Source organism: Rhinichthys klamathensis, unplaced genomic scaffold, assembly GCF_029890125.1.
Source record: "Rhinichthys klamathensis goyatoka isolate OS25496 unplaced genomic scaffold, OSU_Roscu_1.1 h1tg000001l_1, whole genome shotgun sequence".
In the NCBI taxonomy this organism is placed as follows: domain Eukaryota; kingdom Metazoa; phylum Chordata; class Actinopteri; order Cypriniformes; family Leuciscidae; genus Rhinichthys; species Rhinichthys klamathensis.
The window spans coordinates 5,455,491-5,482,232 of NW_026606555.1; the positions used below are offsets into that span (position 1 = coordinate 5,455,491).

Genomic DNA, 26,742 nt, shown 5'->3' on the forward strand with positions numbered 1-26,742 from the left:
CATTTTAAAAAGAAATTGAAGAAAAAAAGTTTTAACAATAAAAAACAATAGTACATATGTATGTATAAAGTATGGTTAAAGTAACTAATTGCAGTTCCAATATAGTTAAGTAATTTTGTTCTTATGCACTGGTAAAAGCATTTCGTAAGTACACACACGCACGCGCGCGCACACACACACAGGCACGCAAGAGTCTGCGCATGCGCACTCGTTCACTTTCGAAAAAAGCGGAGGGTTACAGGAGGAGAACATGATCAGGCTGTCATCATCATTACAACTACAAGCAACAAACGGAGGAGTTTGAGCAGGACAGCCTTTTCATTCTCCTTTTGTACCTCGACAAGATTTTCGTGCCACAGAGACTTTGTTAACATAAATGCAACTTTATCACGGACTGTTCGGTTGACGTCTTTCGAAGCTTTTAAACTTTATTTCTCTTGTATTGGTAAGTGCTTGCACGAGCTATACCTAACTTACCTTCCTAAATTTTATTTCAAGGTTAAAGATTTGAGTTTGATCGTGTTTTCATTTGGTAAAAGTGTCAAACTGAAGTTATCTACCTCCTCTGGGGTTTTCGGGAGGAATGTAAAGAATGTTGGCATTATTCACAAGCAAATTGCAAAAGTTGAAAGTGTGCGTTAAATGCCATATGTTCGTCATCCGTAAGCGACAGTGTGGATGACAGCTCTGAGAATAAATATTTGCGTGTTATTATTACGCTATATATTTTACTCTTTTACCTCACCTCTTAGTTTTAACCTTTGATGAGAACCTGGGATGAATTGAAGCTCTGAAAAGGGAGTTGACAATAAGGCGATTTAAAATCTTCTTTTTTTAAAAAAAGATTTTCTCTCCTATATGCAGCTCTGTCAAACAAGAGTAACTTAGCCGGATCAATAGTCTGATACCATATTGAACATTTTAAACAAAAGAAACTTTCCCCCCTCTAGTAGCTTAAGCAGAAAGTTCTGTAGCAGAAAAACCTCGGAGGTAGAAAGACCTCTGATCTGAAGACTGGCCACAGCATATCTGTCAGTCTATCAAACAAGATAACAGTTGTTTCACAAGTTTCTACAAGGAAGAAGAACATTATGTAGTGCTAAGCAGGCAGACTTTCAGTTGAACAATACAAAGATATATTTCAGCCAGAGAATTGTGAAAGAGGCAGGATTTATGACCCAATCTCTGAGGAATGTTCTCCGTTAGGACATCTTTACAAATATAAAGCTCCTGCCTGTTTGTGTATCATGTCATTTCAGGCTTTGTAAGTTTCATCATGAGATGCAGAAAAAACCTCCTTGAACTTCCATTTAAGCTCTTTTCCCACCTAGACGTGTGCATTCACTGGCTGGATGTCTAAGGCTCCACACATCTACATTAATACATTTGAATACGTTTTTTCGTTGTAAAACACTGTCCGTCCACACTAGCATCTTCAAGCGCTTTCTAAAAGTTTCTCATCCACACTGAAACGTGGGAAACCGCTAAACTTACTGTGCATGTGTAGCACCTCATAAAACTCATAAAGTTCCCATGCTATTCTTCTGGCAGGATCTTTTTATTTAGCAAAATATCTCGCCATTCACTGATTCGTCCACAGCGCACTCAATCACCATTTTTGGTCTAAAACCCAAATGCCGTCATGTTTTGCCGCAGGACAAATGAATTGTTGGACTGTGTTATGAAGAGTGTACAAAGTAACATGACATGCACAATACTGGTATAAACATATCTGTCGGTACACCACTATGTGTCACATGACAAAACGTGCAACGTCGTTTTCGAATACCTCCAATTTCACAGTCCACACAACATCTTGAAAACGTCATTTTCAGATTTATCCACTTGGGAGAGCGTTTTCAAAAAGCTGGACAAAAATGCCGTCTCAGTGTGGACAAACGTAAGGACAAAACGGAGAGAAAACGATGCGGTTTAAAATGAAAACGTATTAGTGTGGTGTGGACAAGGCCTAAAATGTGAGCTGCCTGCCTAGTTAGCATGTTTGGACATCTTTAGTCATTAGTAGTCAGTCAGACGTTTAACTTGTGGCAGGAAGTCTGGTTTTCATTGCAGCTTCTTCTGGTGAAGATTTGCCCGCTTGACAGGAAGAGAGCATCTGTCTGACATGTAAAGCACCAACCACAGTTTGCTTTGATTGCATGTTCAGTTTAATGGAGTTTATCTGGTGATCAGTGATCGGATTGTAGCCAGCACTTGTTGTTTCCTTGTGTTCAAGATCAGGTGATACCGAGTAGGTCTAAAACCTCTTACACAAAGATATTTTGGAAAATTTCTTGAAAAGTGGCTCGGTAACTGTTCTGGAATTGCAGACTTTTGTTCATTCACACTGCCTGAACCTTTCCTAATCGGTGGTCCTGGCCGTAAAGTGTGACACATGTACTTGTCAAGGAGCCCTGCTCTTTCATCACACACCTAAAAATCTTCATTCTTCAGGAATAAATGTCCAGTCTGAATGTAACTCTAGCTCCCAAAACCTGTCTAGGTTGTCAGCTGATTCGGTTTTGGCACCAACAGGTTGGGGAAGTCTTTGTTAATGTGTCCCATGTGAGAGTGTGTTAAACCTGTGAGAGAATTGTGGACTCACCCAGTTCCTTTCCCAGTCCTGCCTGTGGCCGACTGAGTGCCAGGCGGCGTCTTTCATTTCCTGATCCGTGACAGATAAGGAAGGAACACTCTGTTTAAAAAATGCACTGGTCTCCAGTTCGTAGGCAAATCCTTGCTTAAAGAATCAAAGGTCTTTAATGTTGTTGTCTGAAGTTACCACCTCCTAGACGACTTCCAGTCAGAGTAGAAGATAATGATTGGTTAGAAATGGGTCAGTGGTCTAAGATGCAGCACTGGTTCCTTTTATTACCACAGTTTGTATTTTTTTTTCATCAGGGCAACTTGATGTTGCTAAACAAACTCAGTTCATTGACTAATATATTTGCCTTAGCCTGATGTTGGAGACTTGTTATTTGACTGTTAAATCTGCTGCTCTTTGAAATACACTATCAGTCAAAGGTTTAGACATACCTATTCATTCATTATTATCCCTATTTTTCTCCTATTTACAATAAGAGTAAAATCATCAAAACTATGAAATAACACCAATGGAAGTATGGTAATTATGTAGTGGGCAAAACATGTTTGTTTATTTACCAAAGGAGTTCCCATGTGTGCTGGGCACATCACTTTTTTACACTAACTACTAATTTTAAGCATTTACAGTAGGTGTACACCTTCATTTCAAAAGGTCTTTAGGATCATGAGAAACATAAATTATACCAAAGAAGGCCAAATCTAGTGGTTGACTAGTGGTTTATTTATGTTTGTATTGGCTGTGCTAGTTTTTCTGAGCTATGAAACCACTAAAACACAATCAGCGGAAGTGCAAACAATAGGATAGTGTTGTTAACCCTTCCATTCCTGTGGATTCATTGTTAAAGGGCTCTATAATGCTGCACCTGAACCACAGAGTGCTGTTTGGACAGCTTGGAGCAGATGTTCCTCACTTCATAGAAAGGAATTTCACAGTACGTTAACATCCCTTGCGCTAATTCTTCTTTCAAAATTCGAAAGAAAAAAAGTCTTTTAAAGAAATGTTATTTTAAGTGATGATAATAATTTTGGTTTTAGGAAGAAGCCCAAGCTAGAGAAGAGAGTTTATCATTGATTTTTGCTTTTTTAGGTGATTGATTATTTAGAGAGCAGACTTACGTGGCGACCTTTTCACTTATGGACATGCAGGTTGTGTGCCTGTTGCAAGCTGTATTCGTCCAGTCAATGTTATTGACCCCATTAATACACATAAGAACATTCAAGGATTATTTCACTTTAGAATTAAAATTTCCTGATAATTTGCTCACACCTACATCATCCAAGATATTTATGTCTTTCTTTATTTTTGAGGAAAACATTCCAGGATTTTTCTCCATATAGTAGACTTCAACATTTGAAGGTCCAAATTAGCGTTTGAATGCAGCTTCAAATACTCTACACGATCCCAGCCGAGGAATAAGAGTCTTATCTAGCCAAACCATCGGTCATTAAAAAAAAAAAAAAAACAACATTTATATACCTTTTAACCAGAAATGCTCATCTTGCACTTGCTGTGATGCGCCACAGTTTTTAGTAATCCTGAAGACCTTGATTATCTTGTTTGGGTGTGTTTGATTAGGGTTGGAGCTAAACTCCGGAAACTGCAGGAAAGTGGATCTCGGGGGCCGGAGTTGCCCAGCCCTGGTCTAGAATTACCCTGGCCTGGGTTAACAATTTCAAGTGCCAAAAGCCCAGAGGCAATATGAAGCTCCTCTAATGCCTGAGACACAAAGGAACTATTTACATATTTGGGAATTAGCAATATAGCAATAATAAAAAAATAAAAAATGTAAAAAATCTCTGAAAAGTAATAAAATTAAGTGGTTATGCAAAAATGTTTTAACATTACTTAGAGTAAGAGAGCCTATTAAATAGTTTAGGCCATATTATCCCCCTATTTTTGGCGGAAGTTTCGCCAAACTCATAGCGGAATTATCCTTTATATTTCCGCTCTCCGGTGTTTCTAGTAAAATGTGCGTATTTTTCGAGCTGAAAATGCAACGTCAAACCTACGAAGGTTCACCCGTCAAAGTTTCATGATGACATGAAGCGGGCTGAAGTAGCTACGTTGATGGGAATTTATTGACATAGAACTCATGTTTAATGTGATAGTTTCATCCTTGCATCTTCTATAATACAATATATTGTTAGTTTTAAGAGTATACATTAGTGAATAAATACATAGATCCGCATTAAACATTTGTTTGTCCTAATGGTGGTAGAATTTAAGGCCAGGTTCTGGGTTCTAATCCCCCCTCGTATAGTTTATTTGATTTTTGTCTCATTAAAACCAGATGTTCATCCGTTATTGTCAAGGGTGTAACAATATATCGTGTCACAATATGTCGCAATACAAAAATGCAACAATATGTATCGTGGATAGTGACAATCTGTATTGTGTATATTTCACATGAGAAAAGTTTTAGTGTCACTAGTACGTTAAACTACTATATAATGTTGAATATAATGTATAATAATGTAATAGGGGAATATTTGTGGTTCCTGATAATGCCAAATGTCTGATGTTACCAGTAAAAAGTGGCCTACATTATTTTAAATATATCTAGTCAGTGACGGAGTGCTAGCATATAGTATATAACCTTTTACCATATGTCTTGGAGTATCGCAATAATATCGTATCGTGAGTTGAGTATCGTGATATGTATCTAATTGTGACTCGAGTTGTATATCAAGAGCAGGGACACGTTTGTGTGCTTTTTGTTTTGGGATTTAACCGGAACGGATAGTCTCTTTAATGCGCATGTGAACGCCATCAGGTCACAGGTTCGCGTTTAAAGTCTGTTTAGAGAGAACACAGTCGTCTTTGTGGCCCCTAATGTAATAACAAATGATAATTTTGCTGGAAGTGAATCAATCAAAACTAACTTTAGCTGGAAATAACATTATTATTTAAAAATCGCTATAAAGCCAAAACAATCTCTGTGACCGTAAATTGTATGTTTATCTCTGTAAAGCTGCTTCGAAACAATCTCCATTGTTAAAAGCGCTATATAAATGAAGATGACTTGACTTGCAACAGCGTTTAAAGGGATAGTTCACCCAAAAAATTATATTCTGTCCTCATTTAAGTTGTTCCAAACCTGTATGAATTTCTTTCTTCTGCTAAACACAAAAGAAGATATTTCGAAGAATATGGGTAACCAAACAACAACACTGTTGCGCCACTGATAACAACGAGCACTCAGCATGATTTCAAAAAGAACACATCCCAGCGCCACATCGCCTCTTATTTAAAAAACGAAAGAATTGCTATTCAAATGGAGAGGTTTCTTTTGGATTGGATGCATCCGTGCCCCGACATGTTTCAAAAAGTGGTGGGGACAATAGAGTGGTGCAGGTATGACATCACTTTGTTGGCCAAAACACAGTAGCGAGTTGCATTTTAGCACTTTATCGTCCCGAAGTCGATGGGTTTTTTGAATGGAGTTTTGTTTAAATGGCTGAAATAAGGTCGTCTGTGAACACAAGATCAAGACACTTTCACGTTTTATTCTACGACATAAAATACATCAGTATTACCCCACTCGTGATTTTTTTGAAGCTGTTACGTGTCTTGAAAAACAAGTGGCTAAATGTGACTACAGAGGCAGTCCAGGAGATTAAACTTCTTCGCTCCGAAAAGGTAAACTTTATATGCTTTTACAGCATCGTTATGCTTATAATTGTACTCTTTATAAACTATTCTAATATAAAAAATTCTGGGTAAATGTTTTTAGATAAAAACTGAAAGAGTTGTTGGAAGCTTTGATGGTGACGTTGAATTCGTGTGACCATGGTGTAGTTTGTTAATAGCCTACCTTTAGCTTTTTACTTCTGGCGACTGCATTTGGGCTTCAAAATTCATAAAAGTTGTGTTCATCTGTGATAATTATCTTGATGGACAAAATGTGCACGTATCATAAACTTTTGTTGATCACAGAGCTTGTTTTTTCTATGGGAAAATCCTATTGGGTTTTTGTTGAGGGAACCAGTGTGATGCGAACTGCGGTTGGCCTAGACATCACACCTGCACCACTCTATATCAATCCTGGCAAAAAGTGGTGGGGACCCGTCCCACCCTCAAATTACGCCTATGACCGCATCCAAACGTAGGTTAGAATCCATCATGGCGGCGCTCATCGTTTAAAGGTGGATATCGGAAGTTTGGAACTCCCGATTTATACATTTCTACAAAGTAATGGAAATGATCCGTGTATCGCAGTGCTTCCCAAACCTGTCCTGAAGCCCCTCTGCACATTTTGGATACCCAATTCAGGTCTTGCAGTGTGTAATCAGCCGAGGACTGGAATCAGGTGTGAAGGACACATTAGTGGGCGGTTTGGGCATGACTAATGCGTCAGCTTTCTTGGAAGCAGTGATCATAGCTGTGTGTAAACATGCTGAGAGATGTCTATCAGTGCTTATTTTAGATTTCTGTGTCTATTTGTCCTGTGACAATTACTTCCGCTATTAGTTACCAACCTTCACTGGACAGAATCCCTTGGAAGCTTTAACACACTCCTGTTATGCTTTCTGTTATATATCTGGAATATTAGTGAACTCTCTACATGATAGCACACAATAAGGAACTGTATGTGTAAATATCATGTAGCCGACACTCTCAGAAAAATGGTACAAAAGTGGTCTCTGGGGCAGAACCCTTTCAAAGTCACTATATGTATATTTAGTTACTAATATGGTCCCTTTAGGGCTAAATGAGGGGTAAATGTCCCTTCCCGGTGACAGCTTTTTGTATCATTTCTTCTGAGATAGTAGAAATGGGGTCATATCATACAGATATTACAGGTCATTTAATTTTCCCTGAACTCCACTTAAAGTTTGGCATTCGGTGTGATTTACTGGTACTTGATCATACTTGTAGAATTAAACCAGCCATTTTTGCTGCTGCTTCTTTGAGAGTTATATGTAAACACCCTCTTTGCATGTGACAGTAGGTAAAGTGCTTACAAGCTTCAGGTCTAGTGGTTCTCAACCCTGATCCTGGAGGTCCCCCAACACACATTTTGGATATTTGTCTGACACCTGCATATGCATACTTCCCCAGCATATAGCATGAGGCCACAGGACCAGAGGCAGCTGTCAGATTAAAAAAGAAATAATAGAACATATTCTCAAATCTACAGTTTGTGCAATAGGTGCAAAGTTCCTTGTAGTAATTTTACTTGTTTAACAGGTAACAATTTACAATAAGGTTTCATTTGTTAACATGAGTTAACCATATTAGTTGACATGAACTAAAGCTAAGCAATACAGCATTTATTAATCTTAATGGTAATTATTTCAACATTTACTAATACATTATTAAAATCAATAGTTGTATCTGTTAACAGTTCATGCATTGTGAACTAACATGACCAGACATTTAACAATTGTATTTTTTAATAACTTGCACTAACAAAGGTATATAAATGCTTTAAAAAATATACTTCTCAAAGTAAGTTAAGGTTAACTAATGAATCAACTAATCCTAATAAATGAAACCTTGTTGTAAAGTGCTGCCATTTAAAAACACCTAAGAAAATAATTTTCAAGTTTGTTAGTATCTCATAGTTCAAAGAATATCCGGGGTCAAAGGAGGGACAACGTGATCGAATTCAGTACATTCTTTGCATTCGATCACAGTGTGTTGCTGTCTTGTTTCAAAGCCAAATACTATGTCGGCTGCATGATTAATTTGCCTCCTTTTGGAAAAGTAACCATTATAATTATATTATAACCATTATATATAAGTAAGAAAAAAATAACAATACCCCAGACAATTTTCACACATTATTAGTTCTTTACAGAATAGTGTCTGTGCTACTTTGTCTGACAGGGAAGGCCAAGTTTCTGAAAACCTGTGGATGTTGATATGTAAATCTAGGCAGTCATGTTGATTTTTCGGGTCCAAAATTTCAGTGCGAGATGTTTTTTGGTTTGTGGCATATTTTAATATATATAAATATTTTGTGTCAACGATTTAAGCCATAATTCAGTTTCTCATTGTTCTACCATTTAAAAAAAAAATACTGAATACTTAATTTCTCAAATGGTGTGCTTGTGTCTTTCTGAAAAGTTAAAAAAAGTTCATAGTCATTGTGAAAGTAATCCATATAAATCAAGTAGGTTAATGCAAGGCTTCTTTTCTATAATGAACATATTATTTAGATTAGTTTATTTTATTCCCATATAAGCATTGATCAGCACGTTCAAATATGATAATCCAAAGCTCAAATGTTCTTGCTTGAAGTGCAAGAACCAACGAGTTTTGTTCTTGCACATCACGTAATGTGCACATACATAAAGCTTGGTTTTATGTATGTGCATTGATCGGTGTTCATAAACGGGTTTGTTCTTACGTCACATGCTGCACTTAAATTTGCGTCCTGTAGTGTAACGGCATTATTGCATATAGATGAAATGTTAGTTTTCCAAAATATCACCTTGCACGCCACTATTTGTATTTGTTATTTGTGTATCTTCTTGTCGATCTGCATAGGTTAGTGTGCTGCCACATAGAGGCTCCCAGAATAGGCCCTCTTGTGTCTGTGCTTTGCCTTGTCATGTGATCTGGCACTGGGCTGTGAGGGGCTGTTTGTTCATTGTTGTTCTACAGCTGTGTCATTTAACCCCTATCCCTCTTTTTAGCCAAGTCTGAGATCAAGATTTAGTTTCTTCTGTCTCCATGTCACATCATGTCTGCTTTTAGGAGCTTTAGGAGTCACTTCAACATGGTAAGTGTCAACAACATTCCATGGGTGTGTTTTGGGAAAGTCAACCTAAACTTATAGTTTACAACCACTAGGCAAACCAGATTTCAGAGAGAAAAGGGAATACCCTTCCCCGGCGTTTGAAACCTCGGTCTTGTGAGCTAAAAGTAGTAAATTGACTTATGGCTCATTAACGTTGTGGCAGATTTAAAAGATGGGAATGGTGGAAATCCCCCACAGCATGATAGGAAAATGATTTGTTTTGGATTTGATTTAGATCATGATCTGTTTTAATAACTAAACCAATGCAAGCATTAACGACTCAGAGTAGTATACAGGCTGCCGTATGAGTCTGATCATGCATAAAATTATGTTTATAGCCATGACACCAATACATGTCATGATTATAACTGTACAGCCTTATTTATTGACATATTACTGTAAGGTCATTTTGAGACTGTCTTTGGTTCACTGCAGTTTTAAGGTGAAGATACTCAGCAATGGTGTTAACTTGTGAATTTGCACATGGTTTGCCTTAAACAAAGCAGATTAAAAACACCACATAGACATAAACAGCATTAAAAGCTGGATTTTCACCACAGGGGGACTTTAAAAATCTTTCTCCTATCCCAGCCTAATATCTAGACAACTAAACTATGTTTTTAGAGTATTATTTTCAGTGATCCTCTAATGCAGTCAACACACTGATAGTTACCTGAACGTTGTCAGTGAAACAAAAAGAGCTGCAGTTTGAGTGTGTCATTGTTGCAGTCATTCATCTTAAGAGCGGAGGGGTGTGATTACTGTGATGCTAGTGGCGTGAAACAGGAATTTCTAAAAACATTGTCTCGATAGACGGATTGTCCTGCCTCAGAATGGCTCTGTCAGGCTGGTCTAGATGCTCAAACAAACGGAGCAGTGTTTTGATAGCATGACAGAGCCACAGTGTTTACATTTTCTGTTTACCCTTCTCAATAAGCTGCGATAGGAGAACATATTTTAATTAAAAATAAAGGTGGTTAAGGTTGATGGCTTTTTGTGATAACTCCAGTACTTGGGGGATAGTTCACCCAAAAATGAAAATTCTGTCATCTCTCACACCCATGTCTTTCCAAATCCAATAGACTTTTGTTCATCTAATGTGAAAGGAGGGACAGAGTTCACTCACCCAAAACTTTGACGCTTTGGAAAGTTCATAAGTCAAACGTGAACGTAATCCAAATGAGTCAAGTGCTTTAATACAAGTCTTCTGAAGAGACACAATCATTTTATATGATAAACAGATTGATTTAGGCGTGAAATGCGAGAACCAATGAGGTTTGTTCTTGCGCATCAAGCAAGTATGGTTAAGCTTCCATATCTATGTATGTGTGTTTTTCAATGTTTATATATGAATAAAATCCTGATTAAATCTGTTCATCAAATGAAGCATTTGTGTTTCTTAATAATACTTATAGTAAATGGCTCTATTCATATAGATCCATGTATTTCCGAAGCGTCTGAATGGACTTTTAATGGAGGGTCAGAAATCTCGCAGGTTTTATTAAAAATATCTTTATTTGTGTTTTGAACACGTTCGAAAGTCTAATGGATGTCAGACAACATGAGGATGAGTGATGATGACCGATTTTTTTTTTTTTTTTTTTTTTTCATTTTTGGGTGAACTATCCCTTCAAAGCAAGGGTGTTATCAAACCATTGCCTGGGTGTAGGCTTCTAAAAACAGTTACATAATAGGTAAACTACTTGGCCAAAGGTATGTAGACGCCTCCTAATTAACGGATTTGGCTATTTCAGATACACCCATTACTTACAGGTGCATACAATCAAGTATACAGCCATGCAATCTCTTTAGACAAACAGTAGAATAGGAAGGTGAAAGGCAAGGCACAAAACAAGACAAATCCTACTTATCACTTAGGCTACACTTGCCAAAGATGCGTTAAACGCAGCATATACTTCATATACTTTTCGTATTCTATATGTGTGCTTCATACAACGTATGGACATAAACAAGATTTAAATTGGATGAGAAAAAGGAAGGCATGTCTGAAATACAAGCGTATCTACTCTGGCAAAACTAGTCCTGTTGGAATAGGACTATAATTTAGTTTTGTTGATTATTTCTCTCTCTCTCCCTGACCCTTACAATGAAACAGGCTGATTTTGCTACTGTACCTTCAGGACAGATGTATCATTGTTGTTTGTTTTTGAGCTTATGGTTTTGGTGTCAAAATAATTTTTATGATCATAATTGAAGTAAATGGTCTCGTTAGACTGGAATGATTTTTGCTTGTAAGAACGTGAAGACATGAAGAAATGATTCCAACTATGTTAAGAATTGTGGTGTGACGTTTTGCTTTGTAGGCTGATATTGACATTTGTAGATTCTGTACCATTTTCCTGTTAGACGGCAATACTATAGTATTAAAGTGGGGTAATAGGCTTTGGTTTCTACATGTAAAGGTCAGATCACATCAGTGTGCTGATCCAAGCAAAGCTTTTGACCCTCAGTGTCAGACAGTAGAAGGAAATGATGAATGGAGACTCAAATGCATCACAGCATTTATTGTTTTAAGAAAATGTTTCAAGATGTCCTCATAGAAAGAGCAGACTTGGATGCTGTGGCTGTTTTTTGTTTTTTATTGGCTGGTCTGCAGATGAAGAGTTCAGTGTAATGCATGCATATATGTAAAGCCATATTATAGATGAGCAAGCTTAGTCCCACAGAAAGTGTTACAGTAAATAAGAGAAGTGAAGTGTCTTTGTTAACTCTTTCTCCTATCCCAATTTAATATTTAGAAACAACTATTCCTAAACTATTTGAAGGTTAATTTCTTTTAACCTTGTGAATTCTGTGGATGTGCCATATAACATTGCTGTGACTGTACCTCACATAATGTCATGAGGTTAGGAGTTAAGCACTAACGTGTGTCCCATGTCAAATGAGGAGGTGCAATACTGAAGGAAAATTTTATTTTTAGGGACGGAATGATGAAAAGAGTTGAACTTATTAATATTCACGGACAACAACATATACAGCATGAGAGCTTTTTCCCTAAACATACAACCCGTGAATATACACACGTCTGTGAACGCACATCATTTGAATTTTATTTTACAATTTGCAATGCTGCCTGGCAACCATAAACAATGAACAGTTACACGTATCAGTGGCACATTACAATGAAAAATCGAATGGTGAACTGTCAGCTTTGATATCAGTGTTTGTCATATATCACAACTCTTCATTGTTTTCAACCACAAAATGTTTACAGATCCGATTATCTGAATTGCGGTGTAAACTAACATGGGGGCGAAATAAAAGCGATACATCTGTCAACGCTATTGGCTCCTGTATGCGTCACCATGGAAAAATCAGGTGATGCGTTCTCAAATAATGGTCCTCTTACACTCACGCTAGGGGGTCAGCTAGAATATTTTACGTGTGAAAGGGTTTGTTCCTTTACTTCCATGTGGCTCAAGTCTCTTTTGGCAATGTGACATAAATACATATGCTGACTGTTGACCATTGCTCCACAGGTCAAACAAACGACCACATGAAAGGATAAATGACAGGGTATACTGGTTGGCAGGATTATTTGTTTCTAAGGAAATGGTATCTGGGTGTGGGATCCTAATGTTCCTTTTGTTTTATAGCCTGTCCTGAACCAAAGGAAATGGATTTATTTGCATAGGTCCATCATAGGCCTAAGCTTGCTGTTGGTGCAGTTATTGCTTGCATGCATGTTGCTATGAAACAACTTTCTCTATATTTTCTTTTATCAATTAAATCCTTAACAAATGACTCGGTAAGAAGAAATTAAATATAATGCCGACATGTGTGTCTGAGTCCTAAATAATCCTTGGACAACTTTTCCACAGTTTAGGAGCCAGGTAGAAAAAGGATTTACCTCCTTTTGTGGATTTTGAAATTCCTATCAACAGACCAGAATTTTGCACCTGTAGTGGCTGTGATGGATTATAACACTAGAAAAGACTGCATACGTATTGCAGAGCTGGGCCGATCAAAGCTCTGTAAGCAATTTGCAAAAGTCTAAAACTGATACAAAACCGCACTGGTAGCCAATGTAGAGATGATAATATTTGGCTGATGTGATCATGTTTCTTGATTCTTCTTGATCCAGCTGGAGCTTATTTATAGAGCCAACAGGACATCCACTCAGAAGCACATTACAATAATCTAGTCTGGAGGTTATTAATGCATTAATTCGTTTTCAGCATCGGAACAGAGACCGTGTGTCATAGTTTAGCATGGTTTTGAGATGAATGAAGGCCTTTCTATAAACATTAGCAATGTGACCATTAAAAGACAGATCAAGCGCAATACCCAGGTTCTTATCTGCAAAGAATGACACAAGGGTACAACCACTGAGCAACATATCATATTCTAGCATCTTTTGTTTAGTGGCATTTAGTCCTATGATTGATTCCACCAATACACTCTGCTAACTTGGAGAATTGAAGAGTCATGACCTCATTGTGTCATGTAGAAATAAAAAGCTGGGTGTTGTTAGAATAGCAATGAAATCTAATTTCATGTATGCTGGTAATGTTCCCCAGGGGAAGAACAGTGGGGAAGAGCATGGGGCCTGATACTGATCCCTGTGGCACTCCATACCTAACTTGTGTTTGATCTTACATCTCCTCATTTACACAAACAAAAATGATTGGTTCTAAACTATGCTAATGCCTGCCCACAAATGCTAACGTGGTTCTCAAGCCTATCCAAGATTGTCTATGGTATCAGTGTAAAGATCTAACAATAGAAGGAATATATAGCTGCGATCAGATGATACGACTAGGTAATTTTTTTGTAACTAACAAGTGTAGTCTCTGTAGTGTGGTGGGGCCTAAATCATGACTGATAATTTCTCTGAAGATATTTTTTTAATATTTATTATATAAATGGCAGATTTGAGATTGGTCTGTAATTAGTTAATTGTAATTTCTTTTTAAGGGGTTTTATTACTTTTTGTGACAGGGAAAGCGAAGAGTTAATAATATTGAGAAGAGGTTTTGATTACAGGAAAAGCCACTTTCAGTAGCTTAGTGGTTAAAGGATCTAACATGCACATTGTTGGCTTTGAGAACTGGCTAAGTCTTGTTATTTCTTCCTGTTACATGACATTGAAAGAATTCAATCGCTAGTAGTGTAGTGAGATGAAGTCGTTTGTGTAGTTTTGTGTAGAGATGTGTAGTTTTCTTTCTTATAGCCTCAATTTTATGATTGAAGAAAATTTTCATAAATTCATAGTGCTATGCCGGGAGGGAATATCAGGATCTGTCATAGCTTCGGTTTTTCCTCCGTCTGGCCCATCTGTAGCTAGAGACACTATTCTTCCAGGCACCCCAAATACCCTCTAAATTTGTACTCCTCTGCCTGCTCTCCATCTTCTCAGCAGCCTTCTTAGGCTCATTGGTGTGGTTGTTATTCAATGGTGTGAGGCTTTTTTCTTCTTCTTTAATTAATGTAATACTGACAGACAAATCCAGTCACGGAATCCCAATCAAAGAGATTAATCTGATGATTGAAATCAGGGCAGTATTTGTCTGACACAAAAATAGTCAGGATCCCACTAAGGGTGACAGCATTAAACAGGATTTCAACAGATCAATTAATACAAAATACCAATCAATGAAACACCATAATTAGAGATGCACCAATCGACTGTCCTTCATCCAGAATTGGCCAGTTTATGCTCCAAACACACAATCGGAAACTGCTTTTTGTTTTATTTTGGTCAAACTGCATTGCAATACTTTTCCAAAAATGTATTTTTTTGTGGAAAATTACCACATCTGTAAATGTTGGAAGAAAAAAAAAACTGAATTGGGGGTTTATATGAATGTATCTGTGGTAGGAACTGACTGTCTTCATAAAAGTTGTGATGACATTTTCTTTTCATTTTACTTCCATATAATGCCTGTTAAAGTAGTGTTTTCAAGCGCAGTTTTTCTTTGTGTAGAGCGGTAACTAGAAACAGAAATACTACACCACCTGCTGTCAGAGAGTGAATTTGGATGAGATGTTCACATCTTATTTTACTCTGATTTACAGGAGTGAGGCCTCAGTGCCATGCCAGAGAAATCCCATAGCACGGCCCATGATGTCCCAATGGGTGAAGGTAAGACACCACCTCTGCTCTGCATAGAAATTGTGGAGTCAAACTTCTCACAGCCAAAGCAAATGTTTAACTCATTACTCAATACAATTCAACTTTGATGTACTTCATTATTATTCCATATTATGGCAGTTTTGTTGGTTAGATGATGTGTTTTGATCATTGTTTCGGTAAATACAAGAATAGTATAAATTCAGTCAAAATAATTTACCATGCTTCTATTTATTAAATTTTTTTTTATTTCTAAACTACACCTGTAGAGGTGCACCAGACGGCTGGTTAGAAAGGTTCAAGTATCCCCTACTGGTGGATGCTGTAACAGCTTTTCTAGCACAGTTATGACTAGAGTCAGCACCTGTACCTCAGACTATAGACTACAAGAGCCGTATCTATTGTTGTGTCTCTTAACAAAAATTGCGAACATTTTACATTTTACAAGTTTATGTGCAAAACTACATATTTTTTTAAATTGACTAGTCTGTTTGTCTAAATGGCTTGTTGGCATTGAGAAAGCCCTGAATAATGACACCACACACTGATCAGACACGTTTCCTGTTCGAAGTTCTCACAAGATGTCATTGTTTATTAAAAACCACTAGACAAAGCACACCAGAATGAAGCAGAACTCAGAGGTCTTGAAATGCGTTGAAATTGGTGTACTAACAAAACCTTCTGCATAAACTTCAAATTGACATTTTTGTCCCAAGTATGCAGATATTTCAGCATCCTCCTGTTGTGGGTCAGGTTTTTCTGGTTTGTCTAGCATTGTTTTTGAAGGCATCTGAGCTATGCTGAGTCTGGTTTCTGTCTCTTTCTCTTGTGTCAAAGTTCATGTCAAAAGGGTTGAAATGTTGGTCCAAAATTTTGGAATCATCACTTTGTCCAGTTTGCTTGGTAAGATAAGAATACAATTTACACAATAGCCACAATAGGTTTAATGAGTGTAAGTTATAATCCGTCAACTGTCCCATAACTCCTTCAGACTAAAATAGCATAGCATTGTGCTGACGGCCACCCACAGACCTTAGCTTTAGTTATTCAATAGGTTTTTCATTTAAACATGTCCTTTGTATGAAGAACATGATCTCTCCAATCAAGTCAGTTTTTCTTTCAATACACATTTTTCTCATAAGCAGCTTTACAGAAATTCATGATTTTAGTGTTTATAATAAATTAGTTATAACTAAGATAACTAAGATATATTATTAATTGTCCACATTTAGCTGTTTAGAGATGGCCGATAATAGTATAGTTTACATTTGGCAAAGATATAAACAATCAAGCACTTGCGATTTGCTATTTATTGTGTTGCTTTATGTGAGTGTGCTGTATGTATGCGCGTACAATTGGATAAACTTGTAATTGGGAGTTATTCATTTGTTATGAGGTTATATGGTTTTGTTCAGTTTAACATCTAACATTTGGTCAAGTCACCTTCATTTATATAGCACTTTTAACAATACAGATTGTTTCAAAGCAGCTTTACAGTGATAATATGAAATTAATGGAATAGAGATTGTTTGGGCTTTACAGCAGATCTAGAAAAAAGTAATTTAAGTAAGTTTTTAATTGATTCATTTCCGTTGTAAAAATCATTAGTTATTAACTTACACAACACCGTTTTCAACTGAAAACAGAAAACTTTTATTGCGTTCTGGAACTTCTGGCTGTTCATTTACACGACAATGTAATGAAAATGAAAGTATTTTTTGATCTTGGATGCATGTAAACCTATTGTAGGAGACATTTAAAACAAAATTAAGAACCTTTAATATAGCGTAATGGGGAACTTCCCATCATCATTTGACATTCTTTCCCTTAAACGTTGAAACTACTGTTTATACAAAAGGCTGTTTGTTTGACTGTACAAAGCACTTGAAAATGTGTGTGTTTTTTTTTTACAGTTAATTCTTAAACAATTTGCTTTATGTAACAACATCTAAATTATCTGGTTTCATGCATGTCAAAAATTTTATTTAATCTGCATATCAACCTGACAAATTTTATAAAAGAAATTAAATAATTAATTTAAAGAAGTAATTTTTGTGGGTTAAATGAAGTAGAAATAGATCTTGTAATTACAAATGCAGGTTATCACTTTTTTCCAGTGTTGTTGTGCCACCCTAGGATTTTTACTGTCCCTCTTTTGGCTGCCAAATTTCCTGTAGGACACACACACACACACACTGCCCAGCCCCAAAAAAGTCACTATTTGGATTTAAATAGGCAAATGCTTAAGAGTCTATGATTGGATCATTATTGCAGTGATTATTATGGTTCTAGCATGTTATATGTTTGGCATCAGCTATTCTAACCCTAATGGAGTGTGTAGCTGTTCCTTTATTAACCAGGTTGACACATTATGGGCATATTCCAGGATGACAATGTCAAGATTCATGAGGCTCAAATTGTGCACCAAAAACTTCTTGATGGAAATAACATTATAACATTTATTTCCCTTTAGAGGTGCATCAATTTTGGGGTCAAGATCTTGTATTGTCAATGCAAGAGTCCAGCACTCTGTAAAGTCTCCTCCAGCACATCCCAAAGACTTTCACTGAGTTTAAGATCTGGACTCAGAAGAGCATCAATTCATGTGTGAAAATGATTCTTCATCTTCATGCTCCTCCCAACCATTCTTTCACATTTTCAGCCTGATGAATCTTGGCATTGTCTTCCTGGAATATGATCATGATGTGTTTCATACATGGTTAATGAAGGAAAAGCTACACACTCCATCAATTTGGATTAGAAGAGCTGTTGCTAAATATATAACATGCTAGAAACATAACAATCACTGCAACAATGATACAATTTCTCTTAGAACTATAAACCACACAGAACTACATTTATGTAAAATACACACATGCATACATACTCATGAGATCATGATGTACTGTACATTTTTTTCAGTCTGCAGCAACATCACTCAAAACTCGGTGTGGAGAGCATTTGAGGGCATACACACAGGACAAGAACATAGGGTTAATTTAAGGTGTATATATATAAATGTATAGTGAGGTGAGCAAACGTGCATGTTTTGAGCCACGAGTAGCTGAGAGTGCACACGTCTTGGGCTGTTTTTAAAACAGGTAAATGGATTAACAGCCTGGATTATCTGGAGGTGAATTGAGAGATCTTACATGCTGTCTCCTCTGGTTAGTGTAAAGCCAAGCTTTCACATGTGAGGGCCAGCGAGTGACATAGTGTAGTGTCCTATAAGTGTCTTATTTTGGATTCATGTTTTTCACTTTATTGGAATCAGCCATTGTTGGATATCTCTGTCTGCCAATTTTGGATTTTTACATACTTTATGGTTCATTTAAAGAGCAGTATCACTTGAAGAAAGCTGTGTACAGGTAACAATTGTTTTGTGTATGTTTTAATAATCTTTTCTTTTTTTTTAAACAAAGCAGTAAAGATAGTCACAAAGTTGAAATAAATGAAGAAACGTTTATGAATTATTTTACTTGTTCCAACAACTTGCATACACAGGATTGTGGGATATCATATGCAGTCAAAGACACGTGCACCCTCCAAAATCAATCATATTATGTTAACGTTGGGATGAAAAGTTGCATCGTAAGTGTTCGTGTTGTAACAATTTTATCAAAGCAATTAGGCACTTGAGCCCTTGTTGTATTGTGATTTATATTGTTGTCATGCTTAATGCCCTTTAGCCATGACTTTAATCAGTAATTCACAATTGTTCCTTATTGATTAAATGTGACACATAAATGATAAACATTTTAAATTATTCCGAGATTTTAAAATGTCCCTACTCCCTAGTCTTTGTTTGTGTGCTCTTCCAAAGCAACTACATGCTTAACTACAGTAGAGGTCTTTGTAACACAAAACACAAAAGCACACAGCATGTGTTGCACAACAGTGCAGTTCATCATCATTAGTGTTAGGTTCTTTACAACACAGTTAAATTGTGTCTTAATGAGTTCTCAGGTGAACTGGAAGTCGTCTCTCAGCGCTGTTGTTATGCACTGCGGTGACTCTGTGAGCGTGTCGTGGGACTCGGGGGGGGTGTGTGTGTGTGTGTGTGTGTGTTGTAGCTGTCGTTTCTGCACAGCTGAGCCTTGAGTGATGTGTTGTCTGTTCTGATAGGGGGTGGGACACCAGTGCTGCCCCTAACTCTCCGAAATTGAATAGATATTTCACTCTACGACTATTCTACATCTGCGGCGTGAAGGAGGCAGTGAACATTGTAAGGTTGATTTACATCTGTCATATGATTTGTCAACTGTATGGCAGAAGATGGTGTTTGTCTGTAGACTCCCTTAAATGCAGTGAGCTGGATTTAACACTCGTCGAGTTGTGTGAACCTGGGTGTCTTGAAAATCATCAATTTGAAAGACAAAAACTCTACATGGAGGTGCGTGAACATTGTTTTTGGTTTATTTTTGTTAGATAAATTAGACTGTTCCCACTGTAACCTCTTAACATTTAAAATTCAAATCTGATGGTATAAAAATACTGTATATCGCTAAAACAAATCTTCAGTTTTGCATGAAATGAGATTAATTAGGGATTAAATATAAATGAAATATAATTAAATTCATTACATTATATGCCAATTATTGAATTTAATTATCTTGAAATGAGTTATCTTTATTCTCAAGTTAATTCTTAGACATTAGGCCTACATTATGATGGAACTATTGCATAGACAGCTTTAGAAGAAGGGTGAATATTATTGGGGATTATTGGGGATGGGTTCCACCCAATTAAGGGAAAAAATGTAGCAAATGGTTGCAAAAAAACCCTGTTATTATCACTTTGTTATTAAACGCCCTTCTAGGGATGAGTGTTGCAAATGAGCCAAAAGTACTATGATAGTTGCATCAGATGGCTAATTTTTTTCAATTTTGTCTATGTATATTTTATCTGTCCCTATTCAAATAAATCATAAATAAATAAATTATAGATTTACACTAAATGAAGATATCACAAAATGTTTTAATGTTTTGTCTTTTAATATGGCTGCATGATTTGGGGTGAAATCTAAATAAAAAAGTAAATAAAAGAGCATTATAAAGAGGAGATCTCTCTGTCTGGAAGAGTCTCAGTATTCAGATGTGTTTCGCCAGTCACTGAGAGCACAGTTAAGTGCAGCGACTAAAAGAGCAGATTTCCCTAAAAGAGCAGGCACTGCCGGCGAGCGTCTTTTTAAAGATGCCTTTTCGTCCGTGTGTTTCTAGACGTGTCATTTCCTGGCCTCGTCTGATGGCCACGATCGCTGTCTCGCATGTCTTGGCTGTGAGCATCCTGAGTTGGTGTTCGTGGATGGTTGATGTCCTCATTGCAAGAATATGACCATCGCAACATTGCGATCGCGACTTTCCTTCCTCGTGAAGGGTAGAGTCCCCTCTTCTGTTAACCAGCCCAGCTATTCTGCACTCTTCTGTGGAGAGGTTAACACTCAGGGAGATCTGAGACTTACAGTGGGAGCTCTTCTGCCGGGCCAATCCCCACGGACCTCCCACTTCTCCATCCCGTCGCATGGCGTCAAGCTCATGGATGATCGTGCGGGTCCCTCTTATGGCAGACCCAGTGTGTCATTCGGTGCTCCGGATGAGGCTCTGGGCGAACCCAAGGCGTGCTGTGCCCCCGCAGAGTGAGGGCTCACTCCACTAGGAGTGTACTGTGCAGAATCTGGCTTCTGACCTGTAATATTGCCTTAATCATAATCACACACTGTTCGTTCGTTGGCCAGAGGAGAACTGGCCCCCGACTGAGCCTGGTTTCTCCCAAGGTTTTTTTCTCCATTCTGTCACCTGATGGAGTTTTTGGCTTGCTTAGTTGGAGACATTTAATTATTCAACAATATTTTTGATCTGCCTTACTTCAGGTGGACGATGACGCAATTTTATTCTAGAAACAAACTTCTTGTATTTATTTTCATGTTATCACTGTGAAGCTGCTTTGATACAATCTTATTGTAAAAAGCGCTATATAAATAAAGATGACTTGACTTGTACTGTGCTAGATGCCCCATATGTAATGATTCCCTGTCGGTAATCCCATATTCCTTTTGGTAAACTTGTGTCTTTCTCTTTGCAGATCTTGCTCTGCCCCATCTCTGCATCTGTAGTAGCTCTATTCCATTCCAAGTAGGACCTACCACAGATATTCTTCAATATGTAGCACTGCCTCGTCACGGGTCAGTTCATATGTGTATTTCCACATATTCCTCCCTACAGGTAGGATGTGTCCCCCATAGCATCCCTTTCCACCTGGAAAAGGTATGCTTTCCCAGCGTCAAGTCACCTTTATTTATATAGCGCTTTTAACAATATAGATTGTTTCAAAGCAGCTTTACAGTGATAATAGGAAATTAAAGGAACAGATTGTTTTGGCTTTACAGCAGCTCTAGAATAAAGTTATTGTCCAGCTAAAGTTAGTTTTGATTGATTCACTTCCGTTGCAAAGATCATTAGTTATTAACTTAGAGGCCGCTTACACGACACCGTTCTAACAGAAAACCCTTAACGCGCTCCGACCTGCTCATTTGCACGACAACAGTGCCTGAGGCTCGAGAACGCAAACCATGAAATAGGTTCCAAGGTGCAGCCGTTGAATAATTTTGATTAAAAAAAGTTATCTCCGCGCAAACTTCAAAAACGCGAATCTGTGAAAACGCCGACGGCGTGCACATGCGTTTAGTCTATAGGTATGCACATTTTAATAAATATGTGCGCAGACGTGTAGTCTTTCTCTACAAATTGACCTCAACAAAAACTACCTTTCTGGCCTTAAAAATTCATAATACAGAATTTTTTTTATCGCTTCCGCATGTCCATGTGAACCGGAATTATTTTGACAACGTTTTATCTGTACAGAGGTAAAGGGAAGGGAATGAGGTGGGCAGCGACTAGTTGACACTTCAGGGCTCGGTTGTCGTCATGTCCAGGCGCAGGTCCTACATCTGGATACGGCCTGGATCCGGCGGACTTCAGTAAACCTCGGGATAAACAGAGAGATATAGTGTAGTAATATTAGCATAGACGCCATTCTTCTTATGATGTAACGAGTACATCAGGATTTGATGGATATGGCTGACCTAATCTATGCAGCCCTGAATTATAGAAGTCTATAATGTGACAATGTTAGGAAGACTGTTCCAGAGTTTTTGTGCTAAATAGGAAAAGGATTTAGCTTTTTCTAAATCCGCCAGCAGTCTATTTTGATATTCTAGGTATTATCAACTGGCCGGAATTTTGAGATCGCAATAGACGTGAAGGACTATAATGCGTTAAGAGCTCGCTCAAGTACTGGGGAGCTAAACCATTTAGTGCTTTGAAAGTAATCAGCAATATTTTAAAATTTAGAAGATTTGACTGAGCAGACATCAAGTGTTAGACAGTATTCTAGGTTATTATGTGAGGAAGTTTTTAGTCCAATAATTAGAATCTGTTTTTTTTTTTTTTTTAGAATTAAGTAGTAGGAAATTTCTAGTCATCCAGTTTTTTATATCAGCTATGCATTCTGTTAATTTTGTGGATTGGTAAGTTTCGTCAGGGCATGAAGAAATATACAGCTGAGTATCATCAGAATGTGAACAGTCAAAACTAATGCCATGCTTCCTAATGATATCTCCCAAGGGTAGCATGTACAGAGTGAACAGGAGCGGTCCTAGTACTGAGCCTTGTGGTACACCATACTGAACTTGTGATCCATAAGACATCTCTTTATTTACTGCTACCTGGTCAATGGTATCAAATGCAGCACTAAGATCGAGTAACACCAATAGCGAGATGTAAATTGACTGCATTTATATAGCGCTTTCACAGACCCAATGGCCACATATTGCCATATTGCCTCACATTCACCCATTCACTCACTCATTCATACACCGACGGCGGTATCAGCCATGCAAGGCGCCATCCAGCTCGTCGGGAGCAGCTGGGGTTAGGTGCTCATGGACACCTCGACACTTGGTCAGGTGGAACCGGGGATTGAACCACCAACCTTCCGGTTTGTAGATAACCTACATGAACCACTGAGCCACTGCCGCCTCAATACAACCAATACCAATACAACCACGATTGGATGATAAAAGCAAATCAGTTGTGACTCTAATGAGAGCAGTCTTGGTACTATGATACGGTCTAAATCCTGACTGGAAATCCTCGCAGATATCATTTCTTTCTAAAAAGGAACATAGTTGCGAAGATACTGCCTTTTCTAGTATATTTGAGAGAAAAGGTAGATTCGAGATCGGCCTGTACTTGACTAATTCTGTAGGATCAAGTTGCGTTTTTTTAACAAGCGGTTTAATCATAGCCAGCTTAAAAGTTTTTGGTACGTATCCTAATGACAAAGATAAATTAATGAATTAATGTCTTTTCGGCTTACAGGGGGCGCTGGATAGGTTACAACTTAGCAAGGGCAGTTGACAACAGGCACGCTACAGCTTGCCAGCATCTGCATCGCCGACACTTGTAACGTAGTTGTTGTATCGCGTTTCAAAAGGATCCCATATATCAGCCGACATAACGTTGAACTCAGTCATGTTTTATGTGCATATTTTTTTTTCTGTACTTGAGTTTGGGTGGCATTCTGTCATTTAGGTCATTCCATGGCCGCTAAGCAGTCAGTAATGTTCTGCTTTGGACACAATGCTTGTCTCTGTCTTTATTAAGCAACAATGAGTATGTGTGCTCCACTGATTCAGAGATTTTTTTTTAACTATGTCTCCATTCTGGGCTCAATAATAAAGCAGTTTCTTATTTTAAGCTGTTAGCCAGTAGTTTTCTTAAATATGTGTGCACTGTATCTTTTTCTTTTTGCTCTATGGCTATAGATTAGAAAAAATGTCACCTTATGCGAGTTGTGTTAGAGAAAAGGACTGCTGGGGTGAATTATATGTGAAGTATGCAAACTGTATGTATTATAGCAGGACATTGGATTTTTTTTTTTTATTATTATTGGTAAATACTGATTGTCTTTGTCCAATATAGTGGAAGTGCCTCTTAATGTAAGATTTTCCAAAAAATGGCATAAAATTTGAAATGTCATAATACTGTACCGAGGCTGGATTCACAAAAACATTTTCCGAAAAAAGTTAAGAAATGAGTTTGCAATTCTCAAATATTTTCTTAGGAATCTTTTCTTTTTTTTTTTTTTTTAAATGACTTTGGTTTTATCTGATTGTATGGTGGTTCTTTCTGAATGCTCGCCGAACAATTTTTTTTTTGTGCTGCCTGCACACTTTTCCATTGCAACTGGCTTAACATGAGTTCAGAACTCAGTGCAATGTTTTTTTTAATGGTCCTTGTATTTTAAATATTTTTTTTTTTTAAAGAGCCTTTCTTAAGATGGGTAGGTCTATTGCATTCATTTGCACTTCTTGTGTTCTCTCTCTAGAGTGAATGCGTGAGTGGGCTGCTAGAGTGAATGCATCTTGTGTATGGGCACTCTCATATGTTCTGATTACTGCTGAAAATGATGTTTTAATGTTATGACTCATTTAGGATCAGGCCATGAGGCTTGTTATAATCTTGTGTATATGCACATACAAGATTATTTGCAAACTAATTCAAGGTCACCAAAACAAAGAACAATAACAAGATCAAAACAAATACAAAAGGCCGAGTTCTAAATGAGCTATTCAACAACATGCTAAAGCAGAGAGCTAACAAGAGGTGCTCCAAGATCAATGTGGTGGACCAATCTGGCTTATTAGCCAATAAGGAAATGCCACACCTAGAGTCACGCAAACAGAAAGCTCCAAGAAAAACCAGAAATTATAAAAAAAAGATCTGATTGATGGATTATGGTGAATTTGGACTCATTTTAATCGTAAGCATCTGCTGTAAATAATGATGTGTCATTTTCATGTTTCATGAAGTTACGAGCTAGAATGAGTCATTCATTCAAATTCAGCATCCATATATATATGATTTACATATGTGTCTTGAGGGGCTTCATGTACAAAAACTGGCTCAAATTTAGTAAAAAGCCCCGTAACAATTATGCTTGTTGTATTCTACTCATTGAGACCTTTCAAATGACATATAACACAGGACTATCTGAGCTGTATGATGCATTTGACATATTGCAGTATGTAGTACAAAAAAGTATTTCATAAATTACTTTTCGGGTTTAAGGGGTTAAAGTGGCAGAACAACAAACCTACACCATACGGATGCGGCGTGACAAAAGCAAATAGAGCCCATTATAACCAGTGAGTCTGTCTACACTGAATGTGACACGACACAACAAATACCTGACAGTAAAGCGCTTCAGACATGTAGGCTCACCGGCCATCCTGCAATGGTCAGCGTGTCGTCACTCACAGTAAGATTCAATGATGTTAACCCGCCTATATTTAAATTCCCGAAGAAATGGGATAACCTTTCATGGGTAAGAATGTGAGGTTTAGGGGTGGGTGATAAGGCAAAAATGTCCCTATTTTAAAAACAAAGCTGTTCAAGGACACAAAATATAAAATAAAAAAGAATGGCAGACATGTAGGCCAAAGTGGCGATGATAAAAAATCTTTGTCATTATTTTATTTTTATTTTTTTATACAAATGAAATAAACAGTGCCTTATTTTTCAGCTACAGGTGTATTTAACAGTAGCATTCAAGAAAGAAATTAAATGAACAAATATACAAATATAACACACTATAGACTTCACTGTATGAATTATACATTGACATCTTATTAAAGCTACTATTAAAGTTGATTTAAAGATTTTTACTTGTTTTGAAAAAAATGAAAATTTACATTATTTACAATTTTGAAGAAGTCAAAAGCCAAAGTATTCAATATGTAAAAACTATAGAGTTGAAGAAGTGAGGCCAAATTTTTAATTGTATTAATTTCTTTGGAATGCTCAGTATATCTTTCATAATTAGTTGGCTGATTTTTAATTTTAAACTCTCATTTTACACCTGTCATTATATTTATTGTTATTTAACTTATAAAAATATAGCAATCAAATACAGTGAAAAATATAACCATTTAAACATGCCTTGATTGTATGTCAGAATAACTTGTGTGAAAAGCATAGCCTTGTGCATTCATGCATTAAGGGTGAAGTTCGTTAATTTTTTACACAACTTACACTAATTTAATGTAACTTTTAAATGCATAAAAAAGTATGGCAGTATAACAGATTAAATGCAAATAGCCAACTTTGATGGTAAAGGCTATTAACTGTTTAATTAAATGGGTAGAAATACTTGTGAGGAATACATTACAATAACATAATTCATTTCTACAACAACTGATTTCTGCTGCACACATAGAGGCTTTAGGCTAATAAT

The 26,742-nt window shown here is 37.1% G+C and overlaps 1 protein-coding gene across 1 annotated transcript in view; it reads left to right on the forward strand.

The window, feature by feature from the left end:
- The first annotated feature begins 230 nt into the window (after positions 1-230).
- Positions 231-26,742, forward strand: part of LOC130086384 (pleckstrin homology domain-containing family G member 3) — a 59,553-nt gene continuing 33,041 nt past the window's right edge. Inside the window, exons 1-2 of the mRNA XM_056252571.1 lie at positions 231-445; positions 15,393-15,459. Of these exons, the coding sequence (XP_056108546.1) occupies positions 15,411-15,459 (49 nt within the window). The 5' untranslated portion in view covers positions 231-445; positions 15,393-15,410. The remainder of the gene's footprint in view (positions 446-15,392; positions 15,460-26,742) is intronic.